This window comes from Chlorocebus sabaeus, chromosome X (genome assembly GCF_047675955.1).
Source record: "Chlorocebus sabaeus isolate Y175 chromosome X, mChlSab1.0.hap1, whole genome shotgun sequence".
In the NCBI taxonomy this organism is placed as follows: Eukaryota; Metazoa; Chordata; class Mammalia; order Primates; family Cercopithecidae; genus Chlorocebus; species Chlorocebus sabaeus.
The window spans coordinates 23,111,631-23,133,106 of record NC_132933.1 but is presented as its reverse complement, the minus strand read 5'-3'; the positions used below and the strand labels follow the sequence as shown (position 1 = coordinate 23,133,106).

The 21,476-nt window shown below is 40.7% G+C and overlaps 1 protein-coding gene across 11 annotated transcripts in view; it reads right to left on the bottom strand.

Annotated features, from left to right (window-relative positions):
- Positions 1 to 21,476, bottom strand: part of ENOX2 (ecto-NOX disulfide-thiol exchanger 2) — a 285,986-nt gene that overhangs the window by 45,098 nt on the left and 219,412 nt on the right. For all 11 annotated transcript variants that reach the window (XM_007992695.3, XM_037989138.2, XM_037989137.2 and 8 more), the window contains 3 exons: positions 19,230 to 19,385; positions 9,870 to 10,076; positions 1,086 to 1,319 (listed from right to left, as the gene is read on the bottom strand). In XM_007992695.3, the coding sequence (XP_007990886.1) occupies positions 1,086 to 1,319; positions 9,870 to 10,076; positions 19,230 to 19,385 (597 nt within the window). The remainder of the gene's footprint in view (positions 1 to 1,085; positions 1,320 to 9,869; positions 10,077 to 19,229; positions 19,386 to 21,476) is intronic.

Sequence of the window (21,476 nt, the reverse complement as noted above, 5' to 3'; positions counted from 1 at the left end):
TTTGGTGTTGTGCGAATAGGCAAGTCTTGGACCTGGCATCTTACCAATGCTTTCAGCCTTTCCAGTTTTTCAAAATGTACCATTATTTCTGTGCCTCTATTCTGGACTCTAGATTTTCTGCTTTTCCCTTAAAGAAAGTCAAAACCAATTTCTTACATGTGTGAATCCCTTAGGCTATGAGGTACAAACATGTCTGGTGAAGGAAACCTATTTGGAAAGTAGGATTAGCAGTATCTTGCTGAGCTGAGAGCACAAGAAGAAGGGAAAATTCATACCATTAGAGCTGGATTGGTGTTACCAATAAGATCAATGGGACACCAGCATTCATCCAATAAAATCATCTATACTCAGAAAATGAGAAAGACTGGATTTGAGCTACTAAGACAGGAGACCAGGCAGAGCAATTAATGTTAAATTAACAAAATGGCTGAGAGTCAAACAAGGGGAACAAGAAACAAAACTAATGGGAAAGCAGTCTGATTAAGCAATGTCTACATGTCTCCAGAGTCACTGTTTTAAATAAATTGGTCTTTTAAAGTGATTTAAAAGTCTTTACTTTTTAGTTGGTGGTGGCTAAGTCTTTGAGTAATCTAAGAAGAATGTACAGCATGACTACTTTCTGGACCTTAATTTTCTCGTCTTTAAAACGAGAATTTTACCAGAGTTTTTCAGGAACACATCAAATCCTATCATCCAGATTCACTCATTTGACTTGGAATTAAAACCTAACTTGTATCCATTATAAAAGAGGGCTCTTACAGGTTCCAAGTCACATAGATCATGCCTAAAATTCTCTGAAGTGGAAAAGTGAGGAAAACTTGTTTATTTCTAGCCACCTGATGTCTGAAGAGAAAAATGCCATCCCTTGAGACAATGAAGGAGCAGAGACACAGGTAGTAGGGATACATTTCCTGGTTCTTGAGTTACTAGGTACACCCCTCTATCTGAAAGGCTTCAACACAAGAAATGCTTAGAATCCATTAGTAGGAAACTCAAAGGGCAACTGTCAACAACGCAATTATATTTATTACACTTCTTTAAAGGAAAGAGTTCTTTTAATCATGAAGCTTGCGTGCCTTTGATACCTTTTAATTTTTCAGCAACAATGCTGCATTCGTGATCTGAATAGTGGACCACTGGGGGTGGAGATGGTGGACGCAATCTTTCTTCTTCCATTCTTCTACGATGGCGCTCCTCTCTGGCTAGCATACGCTGTTTACACTCCCACTCATACAGGTCATCTCGAGCCTGTGCGAAATCAACGTGGAGTCTGCCTGTGTCCTTCTTGTCAGTACTAGAGCCCAGGCGAATGCGGTAACCTAAGTTCACAGAAGGGTGAAAGGGAGAGGAGAGAGGGAGAGCGGGGGGTGGCGGGGTGGGGGGAGGGAGAGAGAGAGAGAGAGAGACATGAAAGACTATAAATACTTTTCCAAGTTCAGTGTTTCAGATGTCACTGCAGCAGTTCCAAGTGACCACACAACTCCAAATTCTCTCTGATGCTTAGCAAGTAAATCATCAAAAGACTTAAATTATCTCTGATAATAGGTCACATTCTATGGGTTGGGTTAGTCTTGTTCTTAAGAGTTCCATTCCTCCATCTAATACCTTACCTCTGGCTGAGGTTGACTCCGTGGGTAATAATATCAAGCATGATCCTTATATGGTACTAAGGGCTGGGAAGAATGGAAAAGGTGGCCTCAAACGAACTTGTCTTTAAATAAATTCAAGAGTGTCCATTATACTATCACAAAGATTTTGGTAAAACTGAAATGCATTAACTTGGCATTTTAATTCCTAAAATTGTTTCCTAGAAGCATTTGTCAACTGTGAACCATTTTTTTTTTCTGACAAAAAAAAAAAAATGATGGGGAGTGGTGTGTGACCCACGTGACATATAATTTGGGATCCTTAAAAAAGAGATGTAGTGTGATTATAATATAGTAGTATAGGACTGGGATTCAGAAAACCAGTATTCAACTCCCTACCTCCTCTTTTTGTGCCAGCTATACTTACCCAAGTCATGTCTCTTAACAAAAAGTGGGGAAAAAACTAAGTACTTTTTAAGTTTCAAGAGCTCAGCTAGATACTTCCATAGGAATTTATCTCATTTCATTCTCAGCACAAGCTTGCAGGGTAAACATTATACCAAACAGAAAACTGAGCATCAAAAGAGGTTAGGGAGATTAAGTGGCTTGCTCTGGGTCAGACAATTAGCAAACTGTAGAGCTGGCTCTTGAATCTAGGACGTTAGACTCTGTGCTTTCCTCCATTCTAACCTGCCTCTCAAGAATAATACCCAACACAGACTTTTGCTTCTGGCTAAGATAGAGTAACAGGGGATAGATTTGCCCTCCTACCTTAAACAACTAAAAATATGAATAAAATATATGAAATAATGCTTTTTAAAGATACTATACATAAGACAATGAAGACAGGGATCACAGAGAGACAAGAACCAAATGAAGTGATCCCTATGACTGCCCCAGTTTATTTCCTGGAGAGTTTCTGGGCCTCAGCACAGGGAAGGGAACTCAGGCAGGGCATGATGGTGTTCCCAAGTTGAGGAGACTGAACTGGGAGTCTAGGGAGAATATGGAAATAGAGTTCATAAGGCAGAGTACCAGAAAGAAGAAAGCTGCACAGAGAAAGAGCTTCAGAGATATGCAGAGGGTCCTCCACTATTATTTAGCTGAGTACTAATGTCTATATGTGTGGGAAACTACCTGAGCATTAGAGGTAACAATCCCTGAAAAGCTCCCATAGGGTTGGGAATAGCTCCTTTTCCTACCAACCAGAGCAGAAAAACTCACACTTCTGGTACTGGGTGATCGGAAGGGTTCTGCCTTAATAGTGGAGAAAAATTAGCCCTAAACTGCTCTAGTCTTGCTGAACAAAATTTAAGAAGCAAGACCTAAAAGAACCAAAATTTTCTCAAGTTACTTAACTGCAATTAGAACAAAACTCAAGACTATTTATAGAAATAAAAATATCTGTCACCAAATAAGGTAAACTTTAATAAAAAATTACTTGATATGCAAAGATTCAGGAAATATGACCCATAATAAAGATTTTGAAAAATCAGCCAATCCAAACAGACCCAGAAGTGATGCAGATAATTTAATTAGTAGATAAGGATATAAAAACAATGATGAAAATTTGATTTCACATGCTCAAGAAGCTAGAGAAAAGACTGGCCATATTAAGGAGAAACATGAAAGATACAAAAAGAGCCACAATCAAACATCTACAGGCTTAAGCTACAATGTCTAAGTTGAAAAAAACATCACCGGACAGGACTGATGGCAAATTAGATGCTGCATAAGAAAAAAATTAATGAACCTGGGGGCTCCCAGCACCTAAGCCTTCTGCCTGCCCCCACCTGAGAGTTCTACTGGTGACTGGGGACCAGCCTGCCCTCCTTATCGCAGCCACCACCTGAACCCTGGGAGCCTGAGAATAAGCCTGCTGGCCTGGTCCTGGTGGAGTCCCTCCAGGACCCCCACACACAATCCAGTGGGTCACTTAGGGGCCTGGGAATTGGGGGACTGCTTAGTTCAGTCCATCACTGCTGGCACCTGATCACTTGCCCCAAGGCCTGAGGTTGGACCCAATCAGCCGGCACCCCCACAGCTGCCACCCACTCTCAGATGCTGAAAGGCAGAGCCCGCCCCCCTGTCTACACGAAGCTGTGTCAGAGAATAGGTGAGCCACAAAGCTGGCTGTACTGGGCTGAGGGAAGAGCTTCCTCCCCAAAGTCACTCCTCTCAGCTACATGGTAGCCTGGAGATAGATGGACAGTGTATAAACTGAGTTAGGAGCCCCAGGAGACGGTTGTGACAGAGAAACATTGTGATCCTGTCTGTCTAGGAAGTGGAGTTGATGTGGCCCCCTCATCCCCTGAAGAGACCGCAGCACATTTCTCCAAGAGTTCCCCTAGCCACTCCTGTCAGGGGTGCTGCCTGTGTTCATCATTGAGTTATTCGTGGGTGAGCTTGGTTGTCCAGCTCCACCCAGTTTTGTCCTCTATCCACTCTCCCTGGGCTGAATAGGGAACCTGGAATTTCACAGACCAGCCCATCACCTGAAAGAACAGAGAGCACCTCACAGTAAGAAAAAAACCAGCACATAACTGATCTGCTTCTGCCACAGGTGGCTCTTACCTGTAGGCACCACCTACTCACCAGGAGGTTGAACTGTACAGCACAATAGGACACCTGCTGACAGAAGTGCACAGGGCTAAAGAAGCAAAGCCAAAGGACCCTACCCAACATACGCTACAGTCACATCTTCAAGGGGGGAAAAAAGTCCCATCCAAATGAAATTAGATTCAAAAATAAGAAGTGACAGCGTAACCATGTGAGAAGGAACCAGTGTAAGAACTCAGGGTGTTGCAACACCCCAAAAAGATCACACTAGCTGTCTAGCAATGGATCCTAACCAAAATGAAAATTCTGAAATGACAGATGAAGAATTCAAAATATGGATTGTAAGGAAGCTCAATGAGATCCAAGAGAAAGTTGAAAACTAACACAAAGCAATCAGAAAAACAATGCAGGATATGAAAGAAAAGATAGGATCTTAAAAAAAAAAAAAAAACCCAGAACTTCTGGAAATTAAAAATTCACAGAAGGAATTAGAAAATACAGTAGAAAGCTTTAATAACAGGCTATACCAAGCAGAAGAAAGAATTTCAGAGCTTGAACACTGCTCTTTTGAATTGACCCAGTCAGGCAAAAATAATAAAAAAGGAATTTAAAACAATGAATAAAGCCTTTGAGAAATATGGGATTCTGTAAAGCAATCACACCTATGAGTAATAGGCATTCCTGAGTGAGAAGAGTAAAAATAAAAACTTTGAAAAACATATTTGAGGGAATAATCCAGGAAAATTTCCCTGGTCTTGCAAGGGATGTAGACATCCAGGTACAAGAAGCTCAGAGAACACCTGGAAGATATTTTGCAAGAAGAACATCACCAGGGCATATAGGCATCAGACTATCCAAAGTGAAGGAAAAAATTCTGAAAGCAGCAAAAGAGAAGCATTTATTTTCTCCTGTCTCACTGGATTATATGAAGACTGGGCTTTTGGATTTAGTAATACTTTAAAATGTAAATGCAGGCCATTATCCTAAGTGAAATAACTCAGAAACAGAAAATCAAATACCATATGTTCTCACTTATAAGTGGGAGCTAAACAATAGATACACATAAAGATAGATAATAGACACTGGGGACTCCAAAAGTGAGGAGTGTGGGAGGGGGATGAGGGCTGAAATTAACTATTGGATACAATAATCACTATTTGGGTGATGGGTATATTAGAAGTCCAAAGCTCACTATTACACAATATACTCATGTAACAAACTTGCACATGTACCCCCTCAATCTATAATGAAAAAAATGAATAAACTTGAAGACATAGCAACAGAAACTATCTGTAATAAAATACAGAAAGAAAAAAGACTGAAAAAAAAAAAAAAAAAAAAAAGAACAGAATACCAGTGAGCTGCAAGACAACTTCAAGGGGCCTAATATATGCCTAATTAGAGCACCAAAAGAGAGGGGAGAGAACAGAAAAAAATTAAATGAGGGGAGAAAATTTTCCACATTTGATCCAAACTGACAGATCCAAAAAGTTCAATGAACCCCAAGCACAAGAAACAAGAAGAAAATTACATCAAAGCATATCATAATTGAATTGCTCAAAACCAGCAATAAAATAAATATCTTAAAAGCATCCGTGGACAAAAGACACATTATGTACAGAGAAACACAGATAAAGATAACATCACATTTCTTGTTGGATACAATGCAAGCAAGAAAATAGTGGAACAACATTTGACAGAGGACAACATCTTTCAAAAGGAAAGGTGAAATACTTTTTCAAATCAATGTTGAAAGAATTCATCAGGAACAGACCTGCTCTACAAAAAATGTTAAAGGAAATTCAAGCATAGGGAAAATGACACCAAGTGGAAATCTGGATCTATAGAAAGGAAGGAAGAGCATACATAATGTGTGATTCCATTCATATAAAGTTCTAGAAAATCCACACTAATCTGATAGAGAACAGATAAATGGTTGCCTGAGACGGGAGTAGGGAAAGGTAGAAGGACAGGATTACGAAAGGTGTGTAAAGGAAGCTCTTGGGGATAACAGACATATTCATTATTTCCATTGTTGGTGATGGTTTTGAAATATGTTAAGATCATTGTATGTCAATTATTATAACTCATTAAAATTAAATTACTATAGCTAATTAAAGCTGTTACAAAGAATAATATTACCTAGTAATGCTAAAACTGTCACACATTCTTTTTAGAAAAAGGAAGAATGAATACATTTCATAAGCAAGTCTTTCCAGGGCTCTTTACAGTTTATAATACACTTGCACATCCATTCATCTTATTTGATCATCTGAGCCATCAGAAAAATGGGGCTACTAATCATTACCTTGCCTACTCTCCCAGAACTGTGGAGAGGATCAAATGAGAGGATGAGATGAAAGCTCTACATAAACCTCATTAAAGATGTGAGAATGCTATGGGGTGGGTGCACTGTGCACAGTGCCAGCTCCCAAACGTGTTCCAATTCCATCAGAAAAAAAATGATGACCTCCACATTTTCTAGCCCCCTTTTGTAAGGGATTTTTTTGTTTGTTTGTTTTAACTGCTTTCTTTTACATAATGAGGTAACAGCCACCCCATTCAGGAGATTGCTAGCACTTGTGCACTTTCAGGGGACAGATTCAAATTTAAAGGGCAAAATTTAGTTGTTTTCATATCACTGATTGAAATCCCCTTTCTTTTGGCAGCCCTAAGAATGTTTCTAGGAGGTGGCTATTAACAGAGAGCTGATTTTGGTGATGTTTAGATGGATGCTTCCTGAACAGTCTATCGTCTTCTAAGTACAACTATGCAGGAGTTTTTGAGACCTTTATGTTCTTATTAAAATAGTCTGGTGGAATGCTCTGTTATCATTGTTAAGTGCTGCCGAATTTTTGGTAGTTAGATTCTATAGCACTTACCAACTGTAATAAGAGTATTCTCCATCTACACCGCCTCCTTTCCTTCCCCATGTTACTAGCCTACTTTTTCAAACCTTTGTTACCTTTTCCCTGGCCTATTACAACAGGCTTCTAACTGACCTCCTCTCCTCTTTTTTCATCTCTCTTCTAATACAGTTTTATATAGAGCTGTCAAATTAATCTTGCGGAAACAATTATCTTCCTTGTTCAAAAATTTCTTCAATTCCCTATTACCTGAGGAGTAAAGACTCAACTGTTAAGCCTTTCGGAGTGTGCTAATAACTGATATTTTGCCTCCTCTTCTCATGTCTACTTAGTAAACAAACCACTACTCGCTGTTTCCTGAATGTTTGCCAAAGTTTACCACCTTTGTACTTCTGCTCATGCTGTTTTTATGCCCCATTGTCCACAAGCAAATGTTTTCCCTTTGTCAAAGACTTAGTCCAAAAGCTACCTTTCTTGATGGCCCCAGTTAGAAGTCAAAAATATTCTCGTTCTCCCTCTCCTACCTTCCTCCCTCACTTCCTCCTTCATGGCACTTATAACTTTTAATCTCTTATTAGCAGTGTGTGTGTCATATCAGTGTATTGAGTAATGCCTAGCACTAAGTACATTTTTCTTTAATAAGTAAGTGTATGACTACATACTAACCCTAAATTCATTAAGGGGAAGAACTAAGTTTTACTCATTTTCTACTCTGCACAGAATCTAGTACAAGAGTTTACAGAAGAAAGATGTTCAATAAGCACCTGTTATATGAATGAAGATGCTGTCATCATGAAATGTCTAGCACTTAGACTGAATTCTTCCAAACCATTACTGTTAGGCAAGGAAGTAGTTCAATGTGGCAGTATTAAGAGCTGGGGCCTTTAAGAGGTGATTGGGTCATGAAGGATCTGTCCACATGAATGGATTCATCCATTCATGGATTAATGGATTAATGGGTTGTCATGACAGTAGGATTGGTGGCTTTATAAGAAGAGGAAGAAAGACCTGCACTAACTCTCTGTAGAGAGCAAGAAGCCCCTTACCAGGTGTGCCACCTAGACCTTGGACTTCCAGCCTCCATAACTGTAAAAAATAAATTCCTTTTCTTTATAAATTACCGAGCTTCGCCAGGCATGATGGCTCACACCTGTAATCCTAGCACTTTGGGAAGCAGAGGTGGGCGGATCACCCGAGGTCAGGAGTTCGAGACCAGTCTGGCCAACAAGGTGAAATCCCATCTCTACTAAAAATACAAAAATTAGCCAGGCATGTGCCTGTAATCCCATCTACTCGGGAGGCTGAGGCAGGAGAATTGCTTGAACCCAGGAGGCAGAGGTTGCGGTGAGCCGAGATCATGCCATTGCATTCCAGCCTGGGTGACAAGAGCAAGACTCCATCTTAAAAAAAAAAAAAAAATTACCCAGTTTCAGGTATTCTGTTATAAGCAACAGAAAATGGACCAAGACACACCCTAAATCTGAATTTTTACTGTAAACAGGAGATTTTATGCAAAGTAGTTCTTATTATCTCCACTCCAACCACCGTACTGTACAAGCCACCATCACTTCTGGGTTAGACTAATATTACAGTAGGTTAACTTAGTTCCCAGTCACCACCTCTGCTCATACCTCTCAGCCCATCTTCTGCTCAGAAGTAACATTTCTAAAATGTAAATCAGATCATGTCACTGAATTCCTTAAAATCCTCCAGTGGCTTCTAGAATAAAACACATTGTCATAGTTGCCTACCTTTCAGATTTCATCTCTCAGATCTCTCATTTTCTGTGCTCCAGTCATACTAACCTTCTATTCCCTGCTTGAACATACCAAGTTCGTTTTCATCTCAGGGACTTTGGCTTGGTGTTCCTTACTTTGGAATGCTCTTCCCCAAGATGTTCACATGGCAATCTCTCTTCACATTATTCAAGTCTCAGTTCAAATGTCAGAGAAGACTTCCTTCCCTAACAACTCTGGGTACCTTAACCTTTTTTTATCTTCCTCAGAGCACTTATCAGTACTGAAAGTAACTTATTTATTTGTTTTCATATATATATTATATTTTGCCATTTCCAGAATGCAATATCGTTGATGGCAGGAAGTCTATCTGCCTCAGTCTTTGCTGTATCCCCAGCAACCTAGCATTCTGCCTAGCAGTCAATAAATATTTGACAACTGACTGACTTTCATAACTATTTATGAGCATCTACTCTTTTGCCAGGTTACATGCTAGATGCTGGGGATTCAATGTTAAATAAGACACAGTCCCTGTCCTTAAGGATTTCATACTCTGGTGGGGGAGATGGATATGGAAAGAGACAGTTCTAGCATGGTACAGTAGGTGTCATGTTGGGAGGAAGCACCAGGTGCTATGAAAGCCCTGAGGAAGGAGTGCCTAAAGCAGTGCTGGGCAGAGTGGGGAGACAGGTCAGAGATAGCTTTCCAGGGAGGGTGTGCTTGAGCTGCAGCTTTAGGGTGTGTGTGTGGTAGGCAAGGTGATTCTAGTCAGAGGAAAAGGCATAAAACACCATGGCACATTCTGGGAATTTGAGTTCACTTAGTGTGGTTGGGACATGGTGTGTGAGGGAAGGAAAGATTCGGGTATAACTCTAAGAGAGAGAGCCCACATTCAAGGCCTTTAGATGTCACATGTGAGGAGTCTGGATTTATCCCATAGACAACTGGGAGCTACTGAAGAGCTTTAAAGGAAGAAGTTGAATGGGAACATTCAGTTTCCATCTCTGAAGGCAAGAGCAGGTAATACTAAGCCCAAACTTAGCTGCTATAGACACAAATAGTCCTATCTTTAATATCTGCATTGTGCCTGGTGGGCACAATCCCCACATCTAAACACCTACCAGACAGATACAGGGCTTTGTCTACCATGTACTCCTCAGCAAAGCGAATGTGGCAGAAGTTCTTCTTGCTCTTGCGAATGGCAATGATCTCTCCACACTGCTCGAAAACTTCCACGATGATTTGCTCTGTCCCATTTTCAGGCAGGCCACCCACAAATACTGTTTTGCATCCTGGTGGTCTTTCTCGGGTTGCAGGAGGTGGGAGATCTAAGTGTAAGGGCAAAAACATTTGAAATTAAAATGTTTGCTTGGGACAGACCTCTTCAAAATCTAACATTTCCCTGCTATCTCTGTCAAAGTTTTGTCTAAGAGTGTCAGAAGGACGTGGCCTCTGAGGTATTCATCTCTGCTCCACAGAAAACTGACTGCATGAACCTGAAAATCATTTTATTCATTAGTTTGGTGACCATGATATCTGGAGCATAAAGACCCAGGCCTATCTGTCCGTCCCATCCAGAGTCCTTTAGTTTTGTTCATTACTTTTGTTGTGACAATCCAGCTGTGCCAAATTTTTAGTTATTTTTATTAACAAATTAGTGGGAGAAAATCCCACTCAGTTTAAACTGTTATTTTCAAGAGTCCTCAGAACCAGGGTTCCTGAGAGAGGATTTGTTTAATTCAGATTGTAGTTACTATATTCTCTCTGTTAATGCTTTTTGAAGGAACAGATTCAGGATTAATTTGACAATGATGGGGTACCTACTTACAACAATGCCTACAGCTGTCAGAATGATTTGATTTCACAAAATCAGTCAGAGTACAAACCATCCCTTTTATGTTGTTTTTTTAAATCAGTGAGCCTTTCCTCAAATTCCTTGCTGAAGAGGTGAGGTCCAGAGTCAGCCTTGCAGCATTTACAGGGAAATATGAAAGACAGCAGAGAAAACAAGCTCGTCTGGGAAATCATTAACTAAAGTGAGATAAATTTGGCCATAGAGAATCATTAAAAACCTACTTAATGAGATGATTCTCCCTCTGCTTCAAAAAAATATGCACTCATCTTATACATAAAGCCTGTTCTATCTGCCAGCTCCTTGTTGCTATTTATATGTATCAAAGCATTTTCCAAGCAAACTCCTACAGTTTGTAGCCCAACAAAACAAAGCATGATGGTCATGGGTTTTCTAGCGTTGGTTTTGTATCGGCAAGGATTTATTTTGTGTAATCCATTCTTTTCCACTCAGCTCTTAACAACAATTCTCCTAACTCAAGATTTGGAGAGCTCAACAACCAGTGATTACAGCTCACATGCGAAAACAAGTGTCTTGTTCATAGATTAGGCCAAGGCCCCCAACCTGACTCTTATTCAAGTTGGCAAGCAGCTGATTTGGGAGCTTCCTTGGGTATCAGGATCTCTAGCTTCCTCACTTTGCTACTACTCTCTGTCTTGTTGGTGTGGCTAAGAATAATCAGTTACTCATAATACTCTCTTTTCCTGTATTTGGTCAAAAAAAGGGGTAAAGGAATTCGGGGAACTTACAAACTTTCTGTTAATTTTTACAAGTCTGTAATTTCAAGACCTCACTGTATTGGTTTTTTGTTCTATATGAGAGGATTAGAGGGAAAGGGAAAATAACCTAGTGAGCAGGAATCTGAAATGTCTTAGTCACAGGCACTGAAGAGGTTGTAGTTTGGGCCAAAATGGAGAAGATGAGGTCTAGAATTGTTTGAGACTTATGCTTTTGAGTTTTTAAGAACTGGAAGGGATTCTAGCCATCACATTTCCAGTGATTCTTAACTCTGGTGGCACATTCGAATCAATTTGGAAGTTAAATAATGCCTGGGCCACACTCCAGTGGGTCTGATTTAATTGGTCTGGGGTGCAGCCTGTGCATTCGTTTTTGTTGTTGTTGTTGTTGTTGTTGTTGCTTTTTAAGCTTCTCAGGCAGTTGTAATGTGTAGTTAGGGTTGAAAATGATTGACTTAGTCTAAATCTCTGATATTACAGAGGAAAAAGCTGAGTGAGGTTAAATGTCTCATTCCAGGTCACCACATTAGACAGAAGAAACATGAACTTGGAGCAGGTAAACCTAAATTTAAATCTTAACTTCATGACTGACTGTATGACCTTGGGAAAATTATATAACCCCTGAAAACCTCTTTCTTCATCTTTAAAACAGGGATGCTACTCCTACCTTACAAGTGTTATTGTAGGATAATTGATAATATACTGTCTATATTGCATGTGGTTCAATGCCTAGCACTTGGCAGGTTCCCAATAAATAGCAATCATTGTAGCGTTATTATTATTTACTATCATAGAACTCAGTTTTCTTAATTCCCAATCTGGGACTTTCTAAAGTCCTACCAGAAGTCTGGAGTAGAATGGTAGCTAAGACCTGAACTTCTAAACTTCCAGATCCTTGCGTCACCCAGATCTTTAGACAAGGCTGGGTTTGTGAAGGAACCACTCATATGGATAGAGAAATCTACAGCTATGAAGACACATATGGCTTTGACCACGGAACACAACCCCCCCACCGACTATATAAGGTAAAGAATTTTCAAGAGTATCCATATAGTTAGAGCCATGTTTTAAAGTTAGAGACTTTAGAATACGATCTTGTTTCAGAATAAAAAGGCTTCTTAAGTTTACTATTTAGGAGAATTAGGTGGCGAAGAATCCTTTTGTGAAGCTAGTAATCACGTTTATACTGTTTGAGTTTCCTTTAATGTACCTTTAGGTCCACTGAGAGACTCTAAAAAGCATCTGGTTACTGCGGCAGTTACATGTAACAATGAAAAGGCAAAGGCTCCATCCCCTGGCTACATTTGTGGGATTTAAAAATTCTTTGGGAGGCCGAGGCAGGTGAATCATGAGGTCAGGAGATCGAGACCATCCTGGCTAACACGGTGAAACCCTGTCTCTACTAAAAATACAAAAAATTAGCTGGGCATGGTGGCATATGCCTGTAATCCCAGATACTCGGGAGGCTGAGGCAGGAGAATGGCCTGAACCTGGGAGGCGGAGCTTGCAGTGAGCTGAGATCCTGCCACTGCACTCCAGCCTGGGCGACAGAGCAAGACTCCATCTCAAAATAAAAAAATAAATAAAAATAAATAAATTAAAAAAAAATTCTGTGATGAAGTCATCACCCTTATTTAGGTGCTGTGATTCTTCTGTGGTGACTGTCTTCTAAGTAAAAGGGCATAAAAGGCACTAAGAGTAATGTCAAGAATGCTGAGGATTTATTTATTTTCCTTGGGTAAATGTAGAAAGCCTCTTTAATAGCATTTGCTGAGATTTAGGGGTATGCCACCAAGCAGGGTAATAGGCTATACTATCTTCCTTAATGGATAGTACCCGTTCCTTAATTAACAGCTCAAAGCACTTTGTCGTCTGGGCCTAATTTTCTAATCCCACTGAAATACAGTGATCAGGGCACAGCAATGATAACCCATAGGAGAGTAAATTCAAAGCCCACCTATTAATCAGGTAATATGCTAAGTTCTATAGCACCCCAATCACCACTCAGGATGGAGACAAAGAAAAGTTCCATGTATAAAGATTCAAGATAACTGGGAATAAAAAGAACTCTAATCTCTGGTAATGGAAAAGGAGGAGCTTTTAGCAATTCTAATTATACCCAAGCATCCACTCTGGGGAGCTGTGTTGGGGCAATCAGAGTCATTGCTGATCTTTGAGAAGTGAGGCAGGAAGCAGCATAGAGAACCAATAAGCCACTTGAATCTTGCTTTTCAAAGGAGCATCACAGATCACTCAGCTGGTTTGCCAGGATTTATATACTGCAAAGTCTTTAAGTCGATTTTATTAGACAGCTCAAGACTGAAGGTCCCCTGGACAATCAGCAGGGGTTAAATGTATGTTAATGCAATCCCAACTGATTGGAAAAATTAGAAGGCTGGGGAATTTTAATTAATGCTCAATTTACCCACTTTCTCTAACTCTCTTTATAGCATTCAGCCCTGAGAGTCTTCCCATTTTGATATCGTAAAATGAAAACATTGCTCTTGCTCTTTTTCTGGCTCCTGGGTATTTTTCCATGTACCTGGACACGGATAGCAGATGATATTCCATTACTTATTCCCTGTTCACTGTTATTTCCACGTAGACTCAAAATGTAACCTCTCCATAGAAGGTCTAATCGCCAAAGTGAAAAATCTTGGCAAAATCAACTTTTCTGGAGAGATGGTATTACCCTCTTTTTTCACCACTAAGAACTGCTAATTGGGAATTCAGTAAATCTCTGATAGACAATCAGTGGAAAAAAAAAAAAAAGTATGTTCCAGGACACTTTTTTTTTTCTTGTTATATCTCAATTTCCTGGAAATCAGAGGATGTTGCTTCTGCAACAATGGGTTACTCACTCACCATTTATCTTTAGGAGACTGGTACTTGGTCTGCTCCAGTCTAGTTTGATCCATTGACTTTTTATACCAGGTCTGATTTTGCCTAGTCTATAACAGAGAAGTTAAGATCCTTATCAGAGATCTTATGGCTATTTAGTGGTGGAGAGCTGGGATATGAAACCAGGCTGGCCTGTGTCACTTCTGAGCTTCAAAACCTACCCATTACTCTATAGTGCCTGCTCCAGAGAAGGTACAAAGCTCTACATGCTACCTGCTAACCAGCCCTTGCTTTTCCTAATGCATTTTAAAGGGTTTTTGCCTATATAAATAATTATTGTGGTAGCTACATTTTTAATGTAGAGAATCATAATTTTAGAGCTGGATAAAGCATTGGAGGTATCTAGGCTAATCTAACCCAATATTTTTGCTTTACAGACAAGAAGGTTGAGACCCAAGGAGGTTATATGACTATCCCCAGATCCCACAGCTAGTTAGTGACAGACCTGGGAATAGAATACAGTTCTCTTGATTTATAAACTGGTAGTCTGTCCTCTATACTATAATACCATTTTTTTGTACATTTGATGTAGACACACCCAAAAAAGTCTAGTAGGCAGTTGGCTATATGTATCTGAAGCTCAGAAGAGATACAGACTAAAAATATAGATTTGGAAGTCATTAGTATGTAGTAGTAATTACCCCATACTCTCTTGCTTTGCTTTCTAGACCTCTGACCCCTCCTTCTGTCATCATCCATCCAACTCTCCCTCCCTCCACCATTCAACAAATATTTATTGAACACCTACTATATGTAAGACACTTTTCTAAATGCTGGTAATACATCAGGAGACAAAAGAGACAAAAATTCTGCCTTCGTGGGGTTTATATTCTACAAATTGTATAGTTGGTTAAAAGGTAATAAGTCCAGTCTAGGCAACATGGTGAAATCCTGTCTTTGAAAAAAAATACAAAAATTAGTTGGGCATGATGGGGCACGCCTGCAGTCCCAGCTACTTGAGAGACTGAGGCAGGAAGATCACTTGAGCCCAGGAGGTGGAGGCTGCAGTGAGCCAAGATCATACCACTGCACTCTGGCCTAGGCAACAGAGTGAGACCCTGTCTCAAAAAAAAAAAAAAAAAAAGATACATGTTATATAAAAAATAGAGAAGGTAAATAGGATTGGGACTGTGGCAGAGAGATAACTTTTAAATAGGTTATCAGGGTCACTGAGAAAGTGACATTTGAGCAAAGACTTGAAAGAAGTGAGAGAGTTAGCCATGCAGATATTTATAGGGAAAGCATTCTAGGCAGGTGGAAGAGCTAGCGCAAAGGCCCTATGATGGGAGAGTGCCTGGTGTGTTCATGGAACAGCATGAAGGTCAGTGTGACCGGAACAGAGTAAGCGATGGGGAGGAGAGTAGGAGATGAAATCAAAGAGACAATGGAGGGGAGGAACAGATCACATCTGGCCTAGGCAATTAAAACTTTGGTCTCTATTGTGAGTGAAATGGGGAGCCATTCAAGGGTTCTGAGTAGAGGAATTACACGATCAGACTTAGGTTTTAAAAGGATCACTCTGTCTGTTCTGTTCAGAATAGACTGTAGGAGGCAAGGGTGAAGAAGGAAGACTAATTAGAAGCCTATTACAATAATTTATAAAATGAATCATGGCAGATACAAATTAAATCATAGCAGTGGTTATTGTGAATATGGAACGATTACAGACATATATTGTTAGGTAGACTGACATAATTTTCTCACAGATTAAATGCACTGTGTGAAGGAAAGAAATCCATTAGATTTGGCACTCACTATTTAAGTGAAAATGCCTTAGAGTGATGCACTACAGTTTTAGTTCCAATACCTTCCATGTGGAAGTGCACCAGAAAGGGGTAGGCTTGAAGTTGGGCTGGAGGAGAGTGTGAGGAGTATGAGGTCAGGAAGTAGTTGAACCTGACTAAAGGGCAGGTATGTGGCAAGTAGAAGTGATGGATTGAAGACAGTCATATGAAGCAGACAAGTAAAAGGTTTTTGAGGTCAGGAGTTGGACTATGAATCTGCGGGCAATGGGAGCCACAGAACAATTTTATGGTTCTGTATATGTGACAAGCACTTGGATGAAATGTCAGGTGGGACACGGGGGAGGGAATGGATGGCAAAGATACTTTCTAATAAAGCAACAAGAATTAGAAGCAGACTGGATGGTGAATAAAGAGACTGTATGAGTCCCTAAATCACAGGACCTCATTGCTGAGAGGAATTTCAGAGGCCACTGAGTGTAAAAGAATATACCAGAGACAGGCAGGAGTAAGGAGTGGGGTTTATAATTGATATGGTTTGGCCCTGTGTTCCTGCCCAAATCTCATGTAGACTTGTACTACCCTATGTTAGAGGTGGGGCCTGGTGGGAGGTGATTGGATCAGGGGGTGGATTTCTCATGAATAGTTTAGCACCATCCTTTTGGTGCTGCTCTTGTGATAGTGAGTGAGTTCCCGTGAGATATGGTTGTTTAGAAGTCTGTAGCACCTCATCCCCATTCTCTTGTTCCTGCTCCTGCCACATGAGACACCTCGCTCCATCCTTGCCTTCTGCCATGATTGGAAGCTTCCTGAGGCCTCCCCAGAAGCAGAAGCCACTATGCTTCCTGTACAGCCTGCAGAACCATGAGCCAATTCAACCTCTTTTCTTTAAAAATGACTCAGTCTCAGGTGTTTCTTTATAGTAATGTGAGAATGGACTAATACAATAATCAAGGCCTGATTAGGCAGGGTTGGTGGGCTGAGACGATAAAGGGTTCAGTCACACCAAATCCCTGTTCTTCCTTTCCTACCCTGCTCTTCCCATCTCACCTTCACAAAGCAATGTCTTGGGGCCACTAACAACAGTGTCACTTTTGCCATGCTTTCAGCAGAGAACTAAGAGAAGAAGCACTTCTATTAGTGTTTTCTCCACCCAAGTAATCCAAGCCCCCTTTGAACAAAACTCAAGTTCTAAAGAGCAAACAGAACACCAGTTTACTTTAAGCTGTGTCAAGAGTTTTATGTTTGAATTCAATTCCAAGGCCAAGTTTCTTCCCAGAAGTCACCAATTTACTGGTGCTGGTTGCCCTGTAAGCATTCTTAATACAAGGATGAAGAACTAAAAGACAGAGCCATGGGGGAGATATGGTGCCCTCTTACTCTGTGGCCCTTCCAACTCAGAACTGAAGAGGCATGGCTGCAGGTGGGGAAAGATAAAAATGTATTTGAGAGATGTCAGTCCGTTTCTTTTACTAGAGGCTATCAAAAGTTAGAGCCTTTTTAAGCTATATATTTCTAGATTCATTTGAAGACTGCTCAACAATATGGTCTATGTGTCATAAACAAGGCATCTGTGCTATTCTTTAGAAATTTAGAAACTGAACATCCTGTAAAGTCAACTACTGCACCCAGCCTGGACATTATAGGGTGTGAGCCACCCTGTTAGCTTAGATGTGCTTGAGACCATGAAAGTCTGCTGCAGGCTGATTATGCGATAAATGAATGATTAAATCAGCAGGATTCTACCCTTTCATAAGCAGGAGGTTTTAACACTGGCAGTGCCTAAATTCATGGCTTTTTATGTAGAAAAGGTACTATCAGGAATGCACAACTTTCTCTAATCTGAAAGCAACATGCTGAAAGGTAAAAAAGGCCATTGCCCACTTGTAGGGACAGTGGAACTAAGAGTAAGAGACAGATAAAATGGTGCTGCTCATTCACTTAGGCACTAAACACAAATCCAGGAATGGCCATTTGAGCTGGCAAGTAAGGCCTGCAAGGGCCATCTTATTCTCCATTCCCTAATTCTCCTTGTAACATACTAGCTCTTTTCTCAATACAGTCCTCTGAGATGCTGGCCTCCTAGATTTCTTATTGGTCTGGAAGGATGTCTCCTGTTGACAACCACGTTCAAAAACCAGAAGAAAGCATAAAGATCTGTTTTTTTCATTTTCTAGCAAAAGGGGCCAAGATGATCTATCCAGCCAACCCTGTTTGATTCTAAAATCCTCTCAGTTATGAGCAGACCATACTACGTAAAATCTGGGTCCCTGCCAGGGCTTGGGCCGTGATTAACTGATTCCTATTTAAGGTAGGCAATGAAATATTTGTCTGAAGTCACATGTCAAAGATTCATATTTATCCTGATAAGGCAAGGTCATTTGATCTATGTCCTAAACCACTGAATGTATCCCTTAACAAACAGCTCTAATCTTTGTACTGTAGTGGTGGTTTCCTTGGTATGCCATCCAATATGACTAGAACTATGGAAAAATCACTAAGGAGGCTTGGGGCACATGCAGAATCAGCTTCTAATCACTGAATGTATATAAAACTACAAATGCATTTGGAAAAAAAGTTTTAGTCAATTATTATTAGTGGGACATTTTAAGTAAAATATGGTCATCATATCTTTACACGTTTTAAAGTGAATCTAAGAAGCCTGTTCATTACTGACAAAAATGGATCTCTACTTCCACATGAACTGCTTTGACTGGTGGCTACAAGTAGTGTGACTTAGTCTCAATATTCCTCTCTGCCCTTCCAATATGTTGAACCATGCCTCACTGTATATTACAGCCCATCGGTTGAATAGCAGTGGTTCGAGTGATGTATGAATAGCTGCTAGCAGTGGAAGATTCTTAGCACCAAATGTATATTCTCATGTGCCTCAGACCACACTCTGTCTCTGCCATCATCAGTACATGGGGCAGTTATGAAAAGGAAAGACTACAAATGATGGTGTTGAGCAATCTGCATGCTTCCTTCTTTACTAACACACGTGAATTCCTTACCAGAATGCATTAGAAACATGTATCATTTGTACTGCAACCTGCACACAGAAGTCTACTGCTGTGTACATAAAATTCAACCCTGCCTAGCAAGAGAAAAATTTCCTGTCTTTGATTCTCTAGGTGAAGCTTTCGTACAAACATCTACGAAGCCCTTGGGTATTCTTTTGAAAAAGAAGAAAGTTTTCTTGTACACTAAAACATTGTGTCTTGTGTGGAAAAAAAAGCAGAATATTACTTGGATTTGGAGGGAAGAGCGTGCAGCTTTTACAGTGTATGATCTCTTTTACTACTGGCATATCTGGAGGAATTGGTGGAGGTACTATTCCCAAACCAGGCATCATTGGAGTTATTGGTGGAATTCCAGTCATCATTCCAAGAGCAGGATCGAAGTCTAAAAAAGGAGAAGAGAGAACAATAAATGACACCAGGCAAAGTTAAGTGGAGAAAGAATGTTACTTTGTAAGCTTCAAATCAAAGGCCTTTCTAAGACAGAGGCAAAATATTTAACAAGCATGGTACTTAGTATTCCTAGGTCTTAAATATTATCTTATAGTTGTGCATTTTCCTTTGGGGATGGGGCCATTTTGTTTGACCAGGGCTTATTTAAGTTTCTGCATCTCATTGTGGCATCCAAGGTCTTTCATAGCATGGCCATGCCTTGTCTATTGATTTTGCCTCTACTAGTTTCCAACACACACTCTGCTCCATTCCGAGAAGGCTTTTTACTGTCCCTTGTACACGTTTTCTTTGTACAGTACAGCATGATATTAAGAGCACAGAGTTTTGGGGATCAAGCAGACCTGGGTTTTAGGTCTACCATTTGCTTAGCAGGATGAATTTCCAGTTCCTTGTCTGCAAAATAGGGTTGATATTACCTACGTTACAGGAAGCTGTGAGGATGAATCTAATGTGCTGAGCATAGGTTTGATAAATAACTACTCTCTGTGCCTTTGTTCATGTTGTTCTTTCTGCCTGGAATTATTTGAGCCTCTGCAAATTCTCCCCATGCTTCAAGGCCTGGCTTAAGTGTCACCTTCCTTGAAGAGGCTTTTCCAGATAATTCTGGTTCATTCTTGACTTTGCCTCTAAAAGCTATTGGTTCTATACTTGTTACCATTGACTTTTTTATTTTGCATCATTCTTTGTTTAATTCAGGGATGCCTCTAGCATGTGTGGGGGCACCCAAACAAGTATTTTTTTGTGGGGCCTATCTACGTACACAATTTGTTTCACTGCTAATCAGTACTGGCAGCATTTTCGTGGCACAATCTCACGCGATACCATGAAAGAAATACCACACCAGCCAGCTGGAGTGGTTTCCTTGCCAGGCCACTCTCCTGGAACCAAGACTCTGGGGAGGATTCCATGAGTCCTGAAGCTTCTTGGGGCATCTAGTTCACTGCACATACAGGTCAGAGGATTGGAGAGTATCCCAAAGGGGAGAAATGGGAACTCAGGTATACATGTGTCCAGTTTAAGATTAGGGCTTCTCAGATGATAATGCCAGTCACAGTCTGCCCCAGACACTGCAGGGGAACTTAGAAAATTTCAAGAAAGGTACTTCTTACAACCAGAATACAAGGAGGAGCTGCTCTGGACCCAGGGCAGCTGCCCTGATGATACTGCCTGCTTGGCCAGTGCTTGGCTCTGGAAGGGGACTTAGAAATTATCCAGGTAGGCATTCCAAAGCACAGGGGCCCCTGAGGAGGAGCCCCACTTGCCTGGGTCTAAGGACAGTATTGATTTCATTGCTTAAATCTTGTCTCTAGATCAAAATGGAATTTCTCTGAGAGAAGGGAGTACACTCTACTTCTTTGTTTCTCTGCCTCCCACTTCTATCTTTGCTATAGAACCACACACAGTGGACTGCAAACAAAGAAAGTACTGCAGCTTGAGGGGTTCTGGTAATTCAGGGGCAGTTGCAGCAGCAGTAGCAGGCCCTACTCCCAAAGACTTCATCATGTTCACCACACAGGCCAGAAGGGTAATGCCTGTACACATGTCCTTAAAGTGGCCCTGAAGTCACCTGGGTGGCTTTCTCTCTAAGATGCTGGAGGAGGTCAACCTAAACAGCAGGAAGAACCCAGGATTCCCACAGAAGCAGAACCTCAGGTCTGACAGGCACAATAAGAGTGAGATCTAGAGCTGGGCAGATGGGCAGGCAGGTGGCACATGGGCATCCCCGTTACAAAGGCAGCCCAAAAAAGCTAGGGCATTACCCAGTCTCTCACATGCCTTTTAAATGTGATGTCAAGACCCTGAAAATGTTTGGGAAGAAAAAAATTCTCCCAAAAGGAAGTTTTATTTTTATGAAAATATTTACTTTTAGCCCTCAAATGTCATCTCACTCAACTTGCATGTAGACACACACACACACACACACACACACACACACACACACACGTACATACCCTCCTTCCCTCCCTCCCACCCACAGCTCTCATATCTATACTGTACTCCATATAGTAGTTATGTGATCTTG